We start from the raw sequence: 19,652 nt of genomic DNA, 5'->3' as shown, positions 1-19,652 counted from the left end.
CACAGTCACACATACTTGCACGCTCGTTCTCAGGTGTATTGGATGACCTAAATTAACGCGATAGAAAAGCTAATGTATGTAATCTCATTTACTGCTGCTGAAACGATTCAAACTTGTGTTGAACCATGAAAGTGATATGGAAATGCTAAAAGTCGTGAGATAGAAGGTTAAAAGAAAATTATACACGTTCACTTATTTATTTATTTCACCTTTATTTAACCAGGTTGGCCAGTTGAGAACAAGTTCTCATTTACAACTGCGACCTGGCCAAGATGAAGCAAAGCAGTGCGACATAACCAACAACACAGAGTTACACATGGAATAAACCAACGTACAGTCAAAAACACAATAGAAAAATCTATGTACAGTGTGTGCAAATGTCGTAAGGTTAGGGAGGTAAGGCCATAAATAGGCCATAGTGGTGAAATAATTACAATTTAGCATTAACACTGGAGTGCAGATGATGATGTGCAAGTAGAGATACTGGGGTGCAAAAAAGCAACAAAAAAATAACGATATGGGGATGAGGTAGTTAGGTGTGCTATTTACCTATGGGCTGTGTACAGGTACAGTGATCGGTAAGCTGCTCTGACAGCTGGCTTAAAGTTAGTGAGGGAGATATAAGTCTCCAGCTTCAGTGATTTTTGCAATTCGTTCCAGTCATTGGCAGCAGAGAACTAGAAGGAAAGGCAGACAAAGGAGGTGTTGGCTTTGGGGATGACCAGTGAAATATTCCTGCTGGAGCACGTGCTATGGGTGGGTGTTGTTATGGAGACCAGTGAGCTGAGATAAGGCAGGGCTTTACCTACCAAAGACTTATAGATGACCTGGAGACAGTGGGTTTGGCGACGAATATGTTGCGAGGGCCAGCCAACGAGAGCATACAGGTCGCAGTGGTGGGTAGTATATGGGGCTTCGGTGACAAAACGGATGGCACTGTGATAGACTACATCCAATTTGCTGAGTAGAGTGTTGGGGGCTATTTTGTATGACATCGCCAAAGTCCTGGATCGGTAGGATAGTCAGTTTTACGAGGGTATGTTTGGCAACCTGAGTGAAGGAAGCTTTGTTTGCAAAATAGGAAGCCGATTCTAGATTTAATTTTGGATTGGAGATGCTTAATGTGAGTCTGGAAGGAGAGTTTACAGTCTAACCAGACACCTAGGTATTTGTAGTTGTCCACATATTCTAAGTCAGAACCGTCCAGAGTAGTGATGCTAGGCGGGCGGGCAGGTGTGGGCAGCAATCGGTTGAAGAGCATGCATTTAGTTTTACTAGCATTTAAGAGCAGTTGGAGGCCACGGAAGGACTGTTGTATGTCATTGAAGCTCGTTTGGAGGTTTGTTAACACAGTGTCCAAGGAAGGGCCAGATGTATACAGAATGGCGTCTTCTGAGTAGAGGTGGATCAGAGAATCACCAGCAGCAAGAGCGATATCATTGATAAATACAGAGAAAAGAGTCGGCCCGAGAACCCTGTGGCACCCCATAGAGACTGTCAGAGGTCCAGACAACAGGCCCTCCGGTTTGACACACTGAACTCTATCTGAGAAGTAGTTGGTGAACCAGGCGAGTCAGTCATTTGAGAAACCAAGTCTATTGAGTCTGCCAATAAGAATGCGGTGATTGACAGAGTCGAAAGACTTGGCCAGGTCGATGAAGACTGCTGCACAGTACTGTCTTTTATCTATGGCGATTATAATATCGTTTAGGACCTTGAGCGTGGCTGAGGAGCACCCATGACCAGTTCTGAAACCAGATTGCATAGTGGAGAAGGTACGGTGGGATTCGAAATGGTCAGTGATCTGTCAACTTGGCTTTCAAAGACTTTAGAAAGGCAGGGCAGGATGGATATAGGCCTGTAACAGTTTCGGTCTAGAGTGTCTGACCGCGGCAACTTTCCAATCTTTAGGGATCTCAGACGATGCAAAAGAGAGGTTGAACAAGCTGGTAATAGGGGTTGCAACAATTTCGGTGGATAATTTTAGAAAGAGAGGGTCCAAATTGTCTAGCCCAGCTGATTTGTAGGGATGCAGATTTTGCAGCTCTTTCAGAACATCAGCTATCTGGATTTGGGTGAAGAAGAAGCGGGGAGGGGGCTTGGGCAAGTTGCTGCGGGGGGTGCAGAGCTGTTAGCCGGGTTAGGGGTAGCCAGGTGGAAAGCATGGCCAGCCATAGAAAAATGCTTATTGAAATTCTTGCTTATCGTACCTATCTTCTAGCAGATGGCAACATTCATCAATTCATTCACTCTTCTCTAGGTCTGAGTTCGCTGTTTTTTCCCGCAAGCAGGGCAGAATTTTTCATTACTGGTGATATATTGTTTTCTAAATTAGCACAGAGCAAGCTGCATAGAGTACAACTGGCTAGGCTAGCCCTCTCAGCCGTATTAGACTGGGTTATTTATCCCAGGTTAGCAGTCGCCAATGACAACGGGACACTACACGCAGGTAATGACTTCTTGAATTGAAAGGAAAATAAGGCTATAAACTTTTAATCCAATAGAAGCTTGGTTGCTTGGACGTGTTCAGTCACGACCCCTCGTAAAGAGTGTTGGCAGTAGCAGGATACCTCTCTAAAACATACTGGCTTCATCTGGATAAGAAATTGTGGATTTGAGTAAATGCAGTCTGTGTTACCCTATAAATAGATCTAATCCTTCTTAGATCGTTGATCGGTTTCAGTCATTGTTGAGTTCAGTACTATGGACTATATTGTAAAGCAGTTTCATTCATGACCCGAGAGGGCCATAACAGTGTGATAGATGTGTGCTGGTAAATGGCAGCTAATAGGAGTGTGGCCTCACTCAGGTGTGTGTGTGTGTGTAGCTGTGTGAGTTGGGCTTATCATTCTGCAGAGAGAACAGAGCACAACTGCATAGAGTCAGCCTCTAGAGAGAGGAGGATAGGAATGGAGGAGGAGAGGCGAAGTAGAACCTAGAATACATACTGTTGTCATTCGAGAATGCTGTCATTCAGAGTTTACTCCGGCTTTCCTTTGCTGCTCTGTTCAGTGTTATTTGGTCCCTCCATGTGCATCTATCATGGGATGTGTCATATGGAATTCTTATCAGATGTGTGGCATGTCAGGACAGGTCTTATTCACATTAGACCATGTATTCCAATCTTTGTGTGTATATTCTTGTTTTTAATTGCATGTGGGTGTGTGTGTGTGCGTGTCCTAACACCTGTCTGTTTGCTTGTCTGTCACTCTGTGCCACTCTGTTGGTTTGTGAGTGTGCGTTTCTCCATCCCAACTCTGCTCCAGCCTTGTGGGCCCGTGGAAGCCTGTGTGTGTTTCCCTAACTCTCTCCCTCTTACTCTCTCTCTCCCTGTCTCTCAGTCTGTTGCGTGGGGCAGAGGAGATGGGTCTGAGAAAAACAGTGAAGCCAGAGTTTGGGGGAGGAACACGCAGCTTCTCCTGTGAAGAAGACTACATCTATGAGAACATTGAGAGTGAATTATGCTTCTTCACATCACAGGTCAACACACACACACACACACACACACACACACACACACACACACACGTGTGATAAATAACCTTGTCTGAGAACCTGAAGATTTGATTCTGTCTGACCAGTCGGTCCCCATCTCTCCTCAGGAGAGGCAAAGCATCATCAAGTACTGGCTCGACAATCTACGTGCCAAGAATGGAGAGGTGCTTCACAACATACAGTTCCTGGAGGGACAGCCAATCAGTGAGCAGCATTTGTTGTTTGTTTTGCCTTTGTTAGTCACTGTGAAGTAAATAATGTTGTGTAACTTGTTTATACCCAGCACTGTGTTAATCCCAATACCATACTGTATACTGTAAACAGGTGTGTGTGCGTGCATGTGTGTGCGTGCTCCTGAATGCTTCTATGTGTACCACTTTGTACTCTGTGTGTTGGAAAATAAGAATTAATGTTTGTATGCCTGTTCCACCAGTCCCAGAGCTAAGTGTGCGGGGCGTGATCCAGAAGGTGTTTCCGCTCCATGAGCAGAGGATCCTCAGTCAGCTGATGAAGTCCTGGGTGCAGGCCGTGTGTGAAAAACAGCCACTAGGTCAGTACCAGTGGAGGATGCTGAGGGGAGAACGGCTCATAAAAAAGGCTGGAATTAAGTGAATGGAATGGCATTAAACACATGGAAACCATGTGTTTGATGTATTTGGTACCATTCCACTTTTTCTGCTCCAGCCATTACCACAAGCCCGTTCTCCCCAGTTAACACTCTCACACACACACAGAACTGTTTGTGTACTTTTCCTCCGTCTTGGTAGACGAGTGTTTGCTGGAAGTGAATTGTTAGTGCTGGGTGAATCTTTCATGATGTACAGTTGAAGTCGGAAGTTTACATACACTTAGGTTGGAGTCATTAAAACTCGTTTTTCAACCACTCCGCAATTTTTTTGTTAACAAACTATAGCTCAGCAAGTCGGTTAGGACACCTACTTTGTGCATGACACAAGTAATTTTTTCCAACAATTGTTTACGGACGGATTATTTCACTCATAATTCACTGTATCACAATTCCAGTGGGTCAGAAGTTTACATACACTAAGTTGACTGTGTCTTTAAACAGCTTGGAAAATTCCAGAAAATGATGTCATGGCTTTAGTCAATTGGAGGTGTACCTGTGGATGTATTTCAAGGCCTACCTTCAATCTCAGTGCCTCTTTGGTTGACATCATGGGAAAATCTAAAGAAATCAGCCAAGACCTCAGAAAAATTATTGTAGACCTCCACAGGTCTGGTTCATCCTTGGGAGCAATTTCCAAACGCTTGAAGGTACCACGTTTATTTGTACAAACAATAGTATGCAACTATTAACACCATGGGACCACGCAGCCGCCATACTGCTCAGGAAGGAGACGCGTTCTGTCCCCTAGAGATGAACGTACTTTGGTGCGAAAAGTGCAAATCAATCCCAGAACAACAGCAAAGGACCTTGTGAAGATGCTGGAGGAAACAGGTACTAAAGTATCTATATCCACAGTAAAACGAGTCATATATCAACATAACCTGAAAGGCCGCTCAGCAAGGAAGAAGCCACTGCTCCAAAACCGCCATAAAAAAGCCAGACTACAGTTTGCAACTGCACATGGGGACAAAGATCGTACTTTTTGGAGAAACGTCCTCTGGTCTGATGAAACAAAAATAGAACTGTTTGGCCATAATGACCATCGTTATGTTTGGAGGTTAAAGGGTGAGGCTTGCAAGCCGAAGAACACCATCCCAACCTTGAAGCACGGGGGTAGCAGCATCATGTTGTGGGGGAAAAGGAAAATTGGATGCACATGAAGGGACCAAATATGTGGATATATTGAAGCAACATTCAAGACATCAGTCAGGAAGTTAAAGCTTGGTCACAAATGGGTCTTCCAAATGGGCAATGACCCCAAGCATACTTCCAAAGTTGTGGCAAAATGGCTTAAGGACAACAAAGTCAAGGTATTGGAGTGGCCATCACAAAGCCCTGACCTCAACCCTATAGAAAATTTGTGGGCAGAACTGAAAAAGCATGTGCGAGCAAGGAGGCCTATAAACCTTACTCAGTTACACCAGCTATGTCAGGAATGGGCTAAAATTCACCCAACTTATTGTGGGAAGCTTGTGGAAGGCTACCTGAAATGTTTGACCCAAGTTAAACCATTTTAAGGCAGTGCTACCAAATACTAATTGAGTATATGTAAACTTCTGACCCACTGGGAATGTGATGAAAGAAATAAAAGCTGATAAATAATTAGTTCAACTATTATTCTGACATTTCACATTCTTAAAATAAAGTGGTGATCCTAACTGACCTAAGACAGGGATTTTTTGCTTTGATTAAATGTCAGGAATTGTGAAAAACTGAGTTTAAATGTATTTGGCTAAGGTGTATGTAAACTTCTGACTTCAACTGTATATTTGGTTCATGTGACCTTAAACCTAAGGTCAACCGAGGCCAAAACTCACCAGAAAAAGTTTCTTCACTCACAGAATTGTATGTTGAATTGAATTATAAATGTTTCATTGCTAACTGTCTCTCTCCCTCGGTCCCTCTGTGGTGTATCTAGATGATATTCATGATTACTTTGGGGTGAAGATAGCCATGTACTTTGCCTGGCTGGGGTTCTACACCACATCTATGCTGTATCCAGCTGTCATTGGCTTTGTGCTCTGGATTCTGACGGAGTCTGATCAGGTGACGTTCACACTGGGCCTTATCAAGTGCCTTTAAGTGCCTCTAGCATCCTGTACACGGGGTGTACTTGTATATCAAGCTGCCTCACTACAGAAACAGGAGATACATTGCCTTCAGAAAGTATCCACACCCCTTGACTTTTTTCCACATTTTGTTGTGTTACAGCCTGATTTAAAATGGATTTACACAATACGATTTTCCATTGCCTTGTAAAGAAGGGGACTTATTAATAGATGGGTATACAAAAAACAGAAGACATTGAATATCCCTTTCAGCATGGTAAAGTTATTAATTGCAATTAGGAAGGTGTATCAATACAGAGACAACAAGGATACAGGCATCCTTCCTAACTCAGTTGCCGGAGAGGAGGCCAGTGGCGTTCACCTCGAGGCCAATGGTGACTTTAAAATAGTTACAGAGTTTAATGGCTGTGACGGGAGAAAACTGAGGATGAATCAACAACATTGTAGTTACTCCACAATACCAACCTAATTGACAGAAATAAAAGAAGGAAGCCTGTACAGAATAAAAATAATCCAAAACATGCATCCTGTTTGCAACAAGGCACTCACGTAATAATGCAAAAAAAAATTGTAAAGCAATTACATTTTTGTCCTTAATACAAAGTGTTATGTTTGGGGCAGATACAACACATTACTGAATACCATTCTCTATATTTTCAAGCATAGTGGTGGTTGTATCATGTTATGGATATTGTTGTAATCATTAAGGACGGGGGAGTTTTTAGTATAAAAAATAAATGGAATGAAGCTAAGGCAAAATCCTAGAGGAAAACCTGGTTCATTCTGCTTTCCACCAGGCTCTGGGAGAATAATTCACATTTCAGCAGGAAAATAACCTAAAACAAAAGGCCAAATCGACACTGAAATTGCTTACCAACAAGACAGTAAATGTTCTGGATTGGCCAAGTTACAGTTTTGACTTAAACCTACTTGAAAATCTACGACAAAATCAGAAAATGGTGGTCTAGCAATGATCAACAAACAATTTGACAGAGCTTCAATAATTTTGAAAATAACAATTGGCAAATGTTGTACAATCCAGGTGTAGAAAACTCTTCAAGACTCACCCAGAAAGACTCACAGCTGTAATCACTGCCAAAGGTGCTTCTACAAAGTATTGAGGTGTGACTACATACCGTATGTAAATTAGATATTGCTGTATTTATTTTTCAATAAATGTGCACACAAAAAATAATACGTTTTCAGCAGGGGTTGGAACAAAAATAATTTTTCAATTGTTTCGATCTGAACAGAACCATTATTTTGGGGGGTTTTGTTCCACTGTTCCGACAGGCAAAATAAAGTCCTGAACCGGTTCGACCCCAAAAAAGTACAATTTTATATTGTTCCTTTCTGTTCCTTTTTTAACCTGTGAAATCAACAGGTTTTTACATTTAGCTCATTAAATTACTTCAATCCGTGCGGAGAGCGCAGGCAAGCTAGTTGTTTACATTCGTGGTGGACAGACAAGTGTAGCCTATGCTGCAATATGCAACTTAAATTTTGTGGGTGGGGAGAGAGTGAAAGAGGATTGAGTAGGAGGCTTGAATCGCTGGGCATGTTGTTATGACATGCATTATATGAATTATACCTAGAAGGAGTGGCTTCTATGGAGGAACCTTAAATTGTCCTTTGAGCTAGCTAGCTTACAAGCTTGAGCTAGCTAGCTTGTGTGTGCAGAGCAGCACAATAATTAAAAACACGTCTTACCTTTTAGTTAGACAGGCCTTAATTAATCCAATGTGATAAATAGACCTATAGTATCCTAGCATTGAAAAAGTTTATCCATTCTTCTCTACTAATTAAACATCTCTCTCCTTATCTTCTGAATCAAGCTTGTAACATCAGTACAGTAGCCTATGCTTCGGGAGGGGGAGGAGCAGGTAGCCTAAACACGCAGAGGCAAAGATTTTCAGCTTGCAGGCAGACACTTATCAAGGCACAAGGCAAGACCCAGATGCAGACGGTTGGAGTCTTAACATGTTTATTAATCCAAAGGAGTAGGCAAGATAATGGTCATGGACAGGCAAAAGGTCAAAACCAGATCAGACTCCAGGAGGTACAGAGTGGCAGATAGGCTAGTGGTCAAGGCAGGCAGAATGGTCAGGCAGGCGGTTACAAAGTCCAGAAACAGTCAAGGGTCAAAACCCGGGAGGACTAGAAAAAGGAGAATGCAAAAAGCAGGAGAACGGGAAAACTGCTGGTTGACTTAGAAACATACAAGACAAACTGGCACAGAGAGACCGGAAACACAGGGATATATGCACTGGGGAAAATCAGTGACACCTGGAGGGGGTGGAGACAATCACAAGGACAGGTGAAACAGATCAGGGCGTGACACACTGGTATATGTTTCTGAGTGACAGAGTGAGGGCTTTGTATAGGTGCTTTGTTGTATTTTGTTGTGGGACTAGAAAAAAATGTCTGAAACGTAAAACAATGTTATTAACCAGTTCCCGTGCTTTAAAAGTAACGGTTCTGTTCCCGGAACAGTATGGATTACTTTAGTTTCAGGTTACGTTTCTGTTACTGGAAAATTGCGTTATTTTACGTTTTTCTGTTCTGTTTCCTGAACCGGTTCCAACCCCTGGTTTTCACTTTGTCATTATGGGGTATTGCGTGTATAATCCATTTTCAATTCAGGCTGTAACACAACAAAATATGGTAGTCTAGGGGTATAAATAACTTCTGAAGGCACTATAAGATTCTGCCCCTATGGGCAGTTCTGGCTCAGACAAGCCTTACTTGTCCAAGGCTTACTTACCACTTACTTTTCAAGTGTACTGTCTGGACACAGATGTTAATTGTGATACACTCATCTGCTGTCTAACAGACTTATGCCGTTCTCTAACGATGCCTTTTCAATGGAATCACAGAGTGAGATATCGAACTGTTGACACTTGAAAATGTAGGAAGTATTTCGAAGAAACCTCAGATATGATGATCCCATTTCTTTCTAAGACGTTTTCATTTTCCTCCAGTCCTCCTTTAGTTTTTACACAGGTGTTATAGAGGTTACATGTTTCCTATTTAAAGATTCACCTGTGTATTCTCTGTGTGTTCTCTCAGACAAGTCGTGATATCTGCTGTGTAGTGTTTGCTCTGTTCAACGTGGTGTGGGCCACGCTGTTCCTGGAGAGGTGGAAGAGGAGGGGGGCGGAGCTAGCCTATAAGTGGGGTACGCTGGATACCCCTAACGAGTCCCTAGAGGAACCACGGACACAGTTTATGGTGAGGAGGACATGAGAACATTTTAAATCAAATAATATTTTATTTTTCACATGTGCCGAATACAACAGGTGTAGACCGTACAGTGAAATGCTTACTTATAAGCCCTTAACCAACAATGCTTTAAGAAGATTTAAGAAAACTAAGTGTTAAGTAAGAAATAGAAAATAAAAGTAACAAATAATTAAATGGCAGCAGTCAAATAACAATAGCGAGGCTATATACAGGGGGTACCGGGATAGAGTCAATGTGCGGGGGCACCGGTTAGTCAAGGTAATTGAGGTAATATGTACATGTAGGTAGAGTTAAAGTGACGAATCATAGACAATAACAGAGAGTGGTAGCAGCGTAAAAGACGGGTCTGGGTAGGCCTTTGATTAGTTGTTCAGGAGTCTTATGGCTTGGGGGTAGAAGCTGTTGAGAAGCCTTTTGGACCTAGATTTGGCTCTCCGGTACCGCTTGCCGTGCGGTAGCAGAGAGAACAGTCTTCCTTTGGGCCTTCCTTTGACACCACCTGGTATAGAGGTCCTGGATGGCAGGAAGCTTGGCCCCAGTGATGTACTGGGCCGTATGCACTACCCTTTGTAGTGCCTTGCGTTTGGAGGCCGAGCAGTTGCCATACCAGGCAGTGATGCAACCAGTCAGGATGCTCTCGATGGTGCAGCAGTAGAACCTTTTGAGGATCTGAGGACCCATGCCAAATCTTTTCAGTCTCCTGAAGGGGAATAGGTTTTGTCGTGCCCTCTTCATGACTGTCTTGGTGTGTTTGGACCATGTTAGTTTGCTGGTGATGTGGACACCAAGGAACTTGAAGCTCTTAACCTGCTCTACTACAGCCCCGTCAATAAGGATGGAGGCGTGCTTGGTCCTCCTTTTCCTGAAGTCAACAATTATCTTCTTTGTCTTGATCATGTTGAGGGAGGGGTTGTTGTCCTGGCACCACACGGCGAGGTCTCTGACCCCCTCCCTATAGGCTGTCTCGTCGTTGCCAGTGATCAGGCCTACCACTGTTGTGTCATCGGCAAACTTAATGATGGTGTTGGAGTCGTGCCTGGCCGTGCAGTCATGAGTGAACAGGGAGTACAGGAGGGTACTGAGCATGCACCCCTGTGGGGCCTCCGTATTGAGGATCAGCGTGGCGGATGGGTTGTTACCTACCCTTGCAACCTGGTGCCAGCCCGTCAGGAAGTCCAGGATCCAGTTGCAGCTCTCTGCTGTGCTTCTCTTTGTAGTGTTTAGTCCCAGGGTCCTTAGCATAGTGATGAGCTTTGAGGGCACTATGTTGTTGAACGCTGAGCTATAGTCAATGAATAGCATTCTCGCATAGGTGTTCCTCTTCTCCAGGTGGGAAAGGGCAGTGTGGAGTGCGATAGAAATTGCATCATCTGTGGATATGTTAGGGCAGTATGCAAATTGGAGTGGGTGTAGGGATTTTGGGATAATGTTGTTGATGTGAGCCAGGACCAGCCTTTTAAAGCACTTCATGGCTACAGACGTGAGTGCTACGTGTTGGTAGTCATTTAGGCAGGTTACCTTAGTGTTCTTGGGCACAGGGACTATGGTGGTATGTTTGAAACATCTTGGTATTACATACTCAGACAGGGAGAGGATGAAAATGTCAGTGAAGACACTTGCCAGTTGGTCAGAGCATGCGTGGAGTACACGTTCTGGTTATCCTTGTAAATGTTGACCTGTTTAAAGGTCTTACTCACATCGGCTGCAAAGAGCCTGATCTCACAGTCGTCCGGAACAGCTGATGCTCTTATGCATGTTTCAGTGCTACTTGACTCGAAGCGAGCATAGAAGTAATTTAGCTCGCCTGGTAGGCTTGTGTCACTGGGCAGCTCTCTGCTGTGCTTCTCTTTGTAGTTTTTAATAGTTTGCAAGCCCTGCCCCATCCGACGAGCGTTGAAGCCGGTGTAGTACGATTTGATCTTAGTCTTGTATTGATGCTTTGCCTGTTTGATGGTTCGTCGTAGGGCAGGATTTCTTATAAGCTTCCGGGTTATAAGCTTTAGGGGCTTCCGATTGGCTCAGCAGTCGGATTCAAATCCAGGCTGCATCACATCTGGCCGTGGTTGGGAATCCCATAGAGCGGCGCACAGCGTCGTCCGGGTTTGGCCGGTGTGGGCAGTCATTATAAATGAGAATTTGTTCTTAACTGACTTGCCTAGTTAAATAAAGGTTAAATATATATATATATTTTTTTAAATAGTCCCGCTACTTGAAAGCGGCAGCTCTACCCTTTCTTGCTTTTCTCTTCCCTCTCAGTTTCCCTCCTCCTTTCTCCTCCTCCCTTTATGCTCTCTCTCACCCTTTCCCTCTTGCCCCATCCCCTCCATCTCCCCTCTCTCCCTCCATCTCCTCTCTCGCCCCCTCCCCCCTGCAGGGCGTAAAGCGGTGCAGTCCCATAACAGGCTGTGAGGAGTTATACTACTCTCCGTGGAGGAGGAGGATGTTCAGGTGGCTGGTCAGCCTGCCCATCTGTATCCTTTGTCTCTGCTTTGTCTTCCTGGCCATGCTCATCTGCTTCGAGCTGCAGGTATGTCAGTACTGCTCCTTCTGGCTGCTGCTGCTCTACCTACATAACTGCCTTCCTAGTGTCTAGGGAGCTTCCCCAAAATTCACAGGTTTTCCAGAAAACCTGGTTGGAGAATTGTGGATTTTGTGCATATTCCTTCGTCATTCCTGGAAAGTTTCCAACTGGGATTTCTGGAAAACCTGGGAATTTTGATAAAGTTAACGGAATTTAACAACCCTACAAAAAAAATTCCTTCAACCGTAGAAAGGATTTGAAGGGAAATATACCTGTGGAATTGATTGTGACGGGTCGCTGCCGTGAAATGTCAACACCCTTGCGTTGTGCCAATAGAGTTAGCCCACTTGGTGGGAATTGTAACGTGGCTCATATTAGCGAGGATTGCAACAATATTAGGCAGCTGTTGTTGTCTCACAGGAGTTTGTGATGGGGATCAAGGAGGTACCTCGCTTGGCCAGGTTCATCCCTAAGATCATGCTGGCCATCACTGTGACCGCCTGTGACGAGGTGTACCGGAAGATAGCCTGCTGGCTCAACGACATGGGTGAGAACACGTAGGCAAATACACACACACACACATGAACACATATGGCTGTGTTATTTTACCAAGAAGGAGAGTGATGGAGTCCTGCATCAGATGACCTGGCCTCCACAATCCCCCGACCTCAACCAAATTGTGATGGTTTGGGATGAGTCGGACCGCAGAATGAAGGAAAGGCAGCCAACAAGTGCTCAGCATATGTGGGAATTCCTTAAAGACTGTTGGAAAAGCATAACAGGTGAAGCTGGTTGAGAGAAGGCCACCAAGACTGTGCAAAGCTGTCATCAAGGCAAAGGGTGGCTACTTTGAATAATCTGAAATATATCAAATATATTTTTATTTTGACACTTTTTGGGGTTACTACATGATTCCATATGTGTTATTTCCTAGTTTTGATGTCTTCACTATTATTCTAGAATGTAGAAAATTGTGAAAATAAAGACAAACCCGTGAATGAGTAGGAGTTCTAAAACTTTTGACCGGTAGTGCGTTTTTCAGGACCCTGTCTTTCAAAGATAATTCGTAAAAATAGAAATAACTTCACAGATCCTCATTGTAAAGGGTTTAAACACTGTTTCCCATGCTTGTTCAATGAAACATAAACAATGAATGAACGTGCACCTGTGGAATGGTCGTTAAGACACTAACAACTAATACGGTAGGCAATTAAGGTCACAGTTATGAAAACTTCGGACACTAGAGGCCTTTCTACTGACTCACCAAAAGAAAGAAGCCCAGGGTCCCTGCTCATCTGCGTCAAAGTGCCTTAGGTATGCTGCAAGGAGGCATGAGGACTGCAGATGTGGCCAGGGCAATAAATTGCAATGTCCGTACTGTGAGACGCCTAAGACAGCGCTACAGGGAGACAGGACGGACAGCTGATCGTCCTCGCAGTGGCAGACCACGTGTAACAACACCTGCACAGGATTGGTACATCCGAACATCACACCTGCGGGACATGTACAGGATGGCAACAACAACTGCCCGAGTTACACCAGGAATGCACAATCCCTCCATCAGTGCTCAGACTGTCCGCAATAGGCTGAGAGAGGCTGGACTGAGGGCTTGTAGGCCTGTTGTAAGGCGGGTACTCACCAGACATCACCGGCAACCACATCGCCTATTGGCACAAACTTTCGCTGCACCAGACTGGAATGGCAAAAAGTGCACTTTAATGACGATTCGCGGTTTTGTCTCTTCGGGGGTAATCGTCAGATTCACGTTTATCGTCGAAGGAATGAGCATTACACCGAGGTCTGTACTCTGGAGCGGGATCAATTTGGAGGTGGAGGGTCCATCATGGTCTGGGGCGGTGTGTCACAGTATCATTGGACTGAGCTTGTTGTCATTGCAGGCAATCTCAACGCTGTGCGTTACATGGAAGACAACCTCCTCCCTCATGTGGTACCCTTCCTGCAAGCTCATCCTGACATGACCCTCCAGCATGACAATGCCACCAGCCATACGGCTCGTTCTGTGCGGGATTTCCTGCAAGACAGTGTTCTGCCAGTACTTAACGCAGCTGGCCAGGATGTCCTGCTCCCAGGCAGACTAAATAACTTTTTTGCCCGCTTTGAGGACAATACAGTGCCACTGACACGGCCTGCAACGAAAACTTGCGGTCTCTCCTTCACTGCAGCCGAGGTGAGTAAGACATTTAAACGTGTTAACCCTCGCAAGGCTGCAGGCCCAGACGGCATCCCCAGCCACGCCCTCAGAGCATGCGCAGACCAGCTGGCCGGTGTGTTTACGGACATATTCAATCAATCCCTATACCAGTCTGCTGTTCCCACATGCTTCAAGAGGGCCACCATTGTTCCTGTTCCCAAGAAAGCTAAGGTAACTGAGCTAAACGACTACCGCCCCGTAGCACTCACTTCCGTCATCATGAAGTGCTTTGAGAGACTAGTCAAGGACCATATCACCTCCACCCTACCTGACACCCTAGACCCACTCCAATTTGCTTACCGCCCAAATAGGTCCACAGACGATGCAATCTCAACCACACTGCACACTGCCCTAACCCATCTGGACAAGAGGAATACCTATGTGAGAATGCTGTTCATTGACTACAGCTCGGATTCAACACCATAGTACCCTCCAAGCTCGTCATCAAGCTCGAGACCCTGGGTCTCGACCCCGCCCTGTGCAACTGGGTACTGGACTTCCTGACGGGCCGCCCCCAGGTGGTGAGGGTAGGCAACAACATCTCCTCCCCGCTGATCCTCAACACTGGGGCCCCACAAGGGTGCGTTCTGAGCCCTCTCCTGTACTCCCTGTTCACCCACGACTGCGTGGCCACGCACGCCTCCAACTCAATCATCAAGTTTGCGGACGACACAACAGTGGTAGGCTTGATTACCAACAACGACGAGACGGCCTACAGGGAGGAGGTGAGGGCCCTCGGAGTGTGGTGTCAGGAAAATAACCTCACACTCAACGTCAACAAAACTAAGGAGATGATTGTGGACTTAAGGAAACAGCAGAGGGAACACCCCCCTATCCACATCGATGGAACAGTAGTGGAGAGGGTAGCAAGTTTTAAGTTCCTCGGCATACACATCACAGACAAACTGAATTGGTCCACTCACACAGACAGCATTGTGAAGAAGGCGCAGCAGCGCCTCTTCAACCTCAGGAGGCTGAAGAAATTCGGCTTGTCACCAAAAGCACTCACAAACTTCTACAGATGCACAATCGAGAGCATCCTGGCGGGCTGTATCACCGCCTGGTACGGCAACTGCTCCGCCCTCAACCGTAAGGCTCTCCAGAGGGTAGTGAGGTCTGCACAACGCATCACCGGGGGCAAACTACCTGCCCTCCAGGACACCTACACCACCCGATGTCACAGGAAGGCCATAAAGATCATCAAGGACATCAACCACCCGAGCCACTGCCTGTTCACCCCGCTATCATCCAGAAGGCGAGGTCAGTACAGGTGCATCAAAGCTGGGACCGAGAGACTGAAAAACAACTATCTCAAGGCTATCAGACTGTTAAACAGCCACCACTAACATTGAGTCGCTGCTGCCAACACACTGACACTGACTCAACTCCAGCCACTTTAATAATGGGAATTGATGGGAAATGATGTAAATATATCACTAGCCACTTTAAACAATGCTACCTTATATAATGTTACCTACCCTACATTATTCATCTCATATGCATACGTATATACTGTACTCTATATCATCGACTGTATCCTTATGTAATACATGTATCACTAGCCACTTTAACTATGCCACTTTGTTTACATACTCATCTCATATGTATATACTGTACTCGATACCATCTACTGTATCTGCCTATGCTGCTCTGTACCTCACTCATTCATATATCCTTATGTACATATTCTTTATCCCCTCACACTGTGTACAAGACAGTAGTTTTGGAATTGTTAGTTAAATTACTTGTTGGTTATTACTGCATTGTCGGAACTAGAAGCACAAGCATTTCGCTACACTCGCATTAACATCTGCTAACCATGTGTATGTGACAAATAAAATTTGATTTGATTTGGTGGCCACACCAGATACTGACTGTTACTTTTGATTTTGAATCCCCCCCCCCCTTTGATCATGGACACATTATTCCACTTCTGTTAGTAACATGTCTGTGGAACTTGTTCAGTTTGTCTCAGTTGTTGAATCTTATGTTCATACAAATATTTACACATTTTAAGTTTGCTGAAAATAAACGCAGTTGACAGTGAGAGGATGATTATTTTTTTGCTGAGTTGATATATACACTGCTCAAAAAAATAAAGGGAACACTAAAATAACATATCCTAGATCTGAATGAATTAAATATTCTAATCAAATACTTTTTTCTTTACATAGTTGAATGTGCTGACAACAAAATCACACAAATTATCAATGGAAATCTAATTTATCAACCCATAGAGGTTTGGATTTGGAATCACACTCAAAATTAAAGTGGAAAACCACACTACAGGCTGATCCAACTGATGTAATGTCCTGAAAACAAGTCAAAATGAGGCTCAGTAGTGTGTGTGTGTGGCCTCCATGTGCCTGTATGACCTCCCTACAACGCCTGGGCATACTCCTGATGAGGTGGCGGATGGTCTCCTGAGGGATCTCCTCCCAGACCTGGACTAAAGCATCCGCCAACTCCTGGACAGTCTGTGGTGCAACGTGGCCTTGGTGGATGGAGCGAGACACGATGTCCCAGATGTGCTCAATTGGATTCAGGTCTGGGGAACGGGCGGGCCAGTCCATAGCATCAATGCCTTCCTCTTGCAGGAACTGCTGAAACACGCCAGCCACATGAGATCTAGCATTGTCTTGCATTAGGAGGAACCCAGGGCCAACCACACCAGCATATGGTCTCACAAGGGGTCTGAGGATCTCATCTCGGTACCTAATAGCAGTCATGCTACCTCTGGCGAACACACAGAGGGCTGTGCGGCCCCCCAAAGAAATGCCACCCCACACCATGACTGATCCACCGCCAAACCGGTCATGCTGGAGGATGTTGCAGGCAGCAGAACGTTCTCCACGGCGTCTCCAGACTCTGTCACGTCTGTCACGTGCTCAGTGTGAACCTGCTTTCATCTGTGAAGAGCACAGGGCGCCAGTGGCGAATTTGCCAAACGTCCTGCACGGTGTTGGGCTGTAAGCACAACCCCCACATGTAGACGTCGGGCCCTCATACCACCCTCGTGGAGTCTGTTTCTGACCGTTTGAGCAGACACATGCACATTTGTGGCCTGCTGGAGGTCATTTTGCAGGGCTCTGGCAGTGCTCCTCCTGCTCCTCCTTGCACAAAGGCGGAGGTAGCGGTCCTGCTGCTGGGTTGTTGCCCTCCTACAGCCTCCTCCACGTCTCCTGATGTACTGGCCTGTCTCCTGGTAGCGCCTCCATGCTCTGGACACTACGCTGACAGACACAGCAAACCTTCTTGCCCCAGCTCGCATTGATTTTCCATCCTGGATGAGCTGCATTACCTGAGCCACTTGTGTGGGTTGTAGACTCTGTCTCATGCTACCACTAGAGTGAAAGCACCGCCAGCATTCAAAAGTGACCACAACATCAGCCAGGAAGCATAGGAACTGATAAGTGGTCTGTGGTCACCACCTGCAGAACCACTCCTTTATTGGGGGTGTCTTGCTAATTGCCTATAATTTCCACCTGTTGTCTATTCCATTTGCACAACAGCATGTGAAATTTATTGTCAATCAGTGTTGCTTCCAAAGTGGACAGTTTGATTTCATAGAAGTGTGATTGACTTGGAGTTACATTGTTGTTTAAGTGTTCCAGGTGATGATGATTATTTCTGTGAATGCTGACATTATATTTCTTCCCCCACAGAAAACTACAGACTCCAGAGTGCCTATGAGAAAAATCTCATCATCAAAATGGTTCTTGTGAGTGGTGTCATCTTCTTCCTTATTACATGGAAATTGGACTCACTTTTCACATGACAAATGATTGAAATACAGAATCCACACTTATACTTTCTCTCTAAAGTTTTTCAACTCGCATGTTTTGTTTCTTTATTTGCAGTTTCAGTTTGTAAATTCTTATCTCAGTCTTTTCTACATTGGATTCTACCTCAGAGACATGGAGCGTCTGAAAGAGGTAAAAGCCACTGAAATCCCACCATGTTTCCTCTCCTTCCAAAAGTTACCCAAACCATTTTCACCTCCCTGGTCTTCCTTCTTTAATCCCTCTACCTTCTTCACATGTTGCTCTCTCTCCATTCTGCCTATTTCTCCATCTGTCTCTGTGTGGTGTGGGTCTTTGGTGCTGGTCTTGTGGTGTGGTCCTAGATGTTACTGGTGTTCTCACTGGGCAAGAGTCCTCTCAGGCAGCTGAAGGACAATGTGCTGCCATATCTCTTTCCCAAGATCCAGCTACTGGTCTTCACCATCTGGGTCATCAGGACCTCTTTTAGATGGGGTCAGGGGTTAGTCATCTCGACATTACCTGCCCAGCACCCCAAATTTTTTATGGGCCTTATCATATAATTACATATAGAATCCCTATTTAATTCAATATGATCTCTGTGGGCCTAGTTGTGAAGATTTGTCTTTAACTTTTAAAATGTATTTATTGTGGCATAAATGCAACCCATTATGATGTTTTCATATGATTGTCAATCACTCACTTCAAAGGGCTCCTTTACTAGGCTGTTCATCCACTCGCAACATACAGTGCCTTACGAAAGTATTCGGCCCCCTTGAACTTTGACCTTTTGCCACATTTCAGGCTTCAAACATAAAGATATAAAACTGTATTTTTTTGTGAAGAATCAACAACAAGTGGGACACAATCCTGAAGTGGAATGACATTTAGTGGATATTTCAAACAAATCAAAAACTGAAAAATTGGGCGTGCAAAATCATTCAGCCCCTTTACTTTCAGTGCAGCAAACTCTCTCCAGAAGTTCAGTGAGGATCTCTGAATGATCCAATGTTGACCTAAATGACTAATGATGATAAATACAATCCACCTGTGTGTAATCAAGTCTCCGTATAAATGCACCTGCACTGTGATAGTCTCAGAGGTCCGTTAAAAGCGCAGAGAGCATCATGAAGAACAAGGAACACACCAGGCAGGTCCGAGATACTGTTGTGAAGAAGTTTAAAGCCGGATTTGGATACAAAAATATTTCCCAAGCTTTAAACATCCCAAGGAGCACTGTGCAAGCGATAATATTGAAATGGAAGGAGTATCAGACCACTGCAAATCTACCAAGACCTGGCCGTCCCTCTAAACTTTCAGCTCATACAAGGAGAAGACTGATCAGAGATGCAGCCAAGAGGCCCATGATCACTCTGGATGAACTGCAGAGATCTACAGCTGAGGTGGGAGACTCTGTCCATAGGACAACAATCAGTCGTATATTGCACAAATCTGGCCTTTATGGAAGAGTGGCAAGGAGAAAGCCATTTCTTAAAGATATCCATAAAAAGTGTTGTTTAAAGTTTGCCACAAGCCACCTGGGAGACACACCAAACATGTGGAAGAAGGTGCTCTGGTCAGATGAAACCAAAATTGAACTTTTTGGCAACAATGCAAAACGTTATGTTTGGTGTAAAAGCAACACAGCTCATCACCCTGAACACACCATCCCCACTGTCAAACATGGTGGTGGCAGCATCATGGTTTGGGCCTGCTTTTCTTC

General features: G+C 44.8%; 1 protein-coding gene across 2 annotated transcripts in view; it reads left to right on the top strand.

Annotated features, from left to right (window-relative positions):
- LOC110521841 (anoctamin-8) overlaps positions 1 to 19,652 on the top strand; it is a 59,844-nt gene that overhangs the window by 27,190 nt on the left and 13,002 nt on the right. For both annotated transcript variants that reach the window (XM_021599754.2, XM_021599755.2), the window contains exons 4-12: positions 3,342 to 3,480; positions 3,603 to 3,699; positions 3,929 to 4,045; positions 6,042 to 6,169; positions 9,262 to 9,423; positions 11,810 to 11,962; positions 12,377 to 12,503; positions 17,834 to 17,889; positions 18,029 to 18,103. In XM_021599754.2, the coding sequence (XP_021455429.2) occupies positions 3,342 to 3,480; positions 3,603 to 3,699; positions 3,929 to 4,045; positions 6,042 to 6,169; positions 9,262 to 9,423; positions 11,810 to 11,962; positions 12,377 to 12,503; positions 17,834 to 17,889; positions 18,029 to 18,103 (1,054 nt within the window). The remainder of the gene's footprint in view (positions 1 to 3,341; positions 3,481 to 3,602; positions 3,700 to 3,928; positions 4,046 to 6,041; positions 6,170 to 9,261; positions 9,424 to 11,809; positions 11,963 to 12,376; positions 12,504 to 17,833; positions 17,890 to 18,028; positions 18,104 to 19,652) is intronic.

The sequence above is a fragment of the Oncorhynchus mykiss genome, chromosome 30 (assembly GCF_013265735.2).
Source record: "Oncorhynchus mykiss isolate Arlee chromosome 30, USDA_OmykA_1.1, whole genome shotgun sequence".
Taxonomy (NCBI): Eukaryota; Metazoa; Chordata; class Actinopteri; order Salmoniformes; family Salmonidae; genus Oncorhynchus; species Oncorhynchus mykiss.
This window is presented reverse-complemented; position numbering and strand designations above follow the sequence as displayed.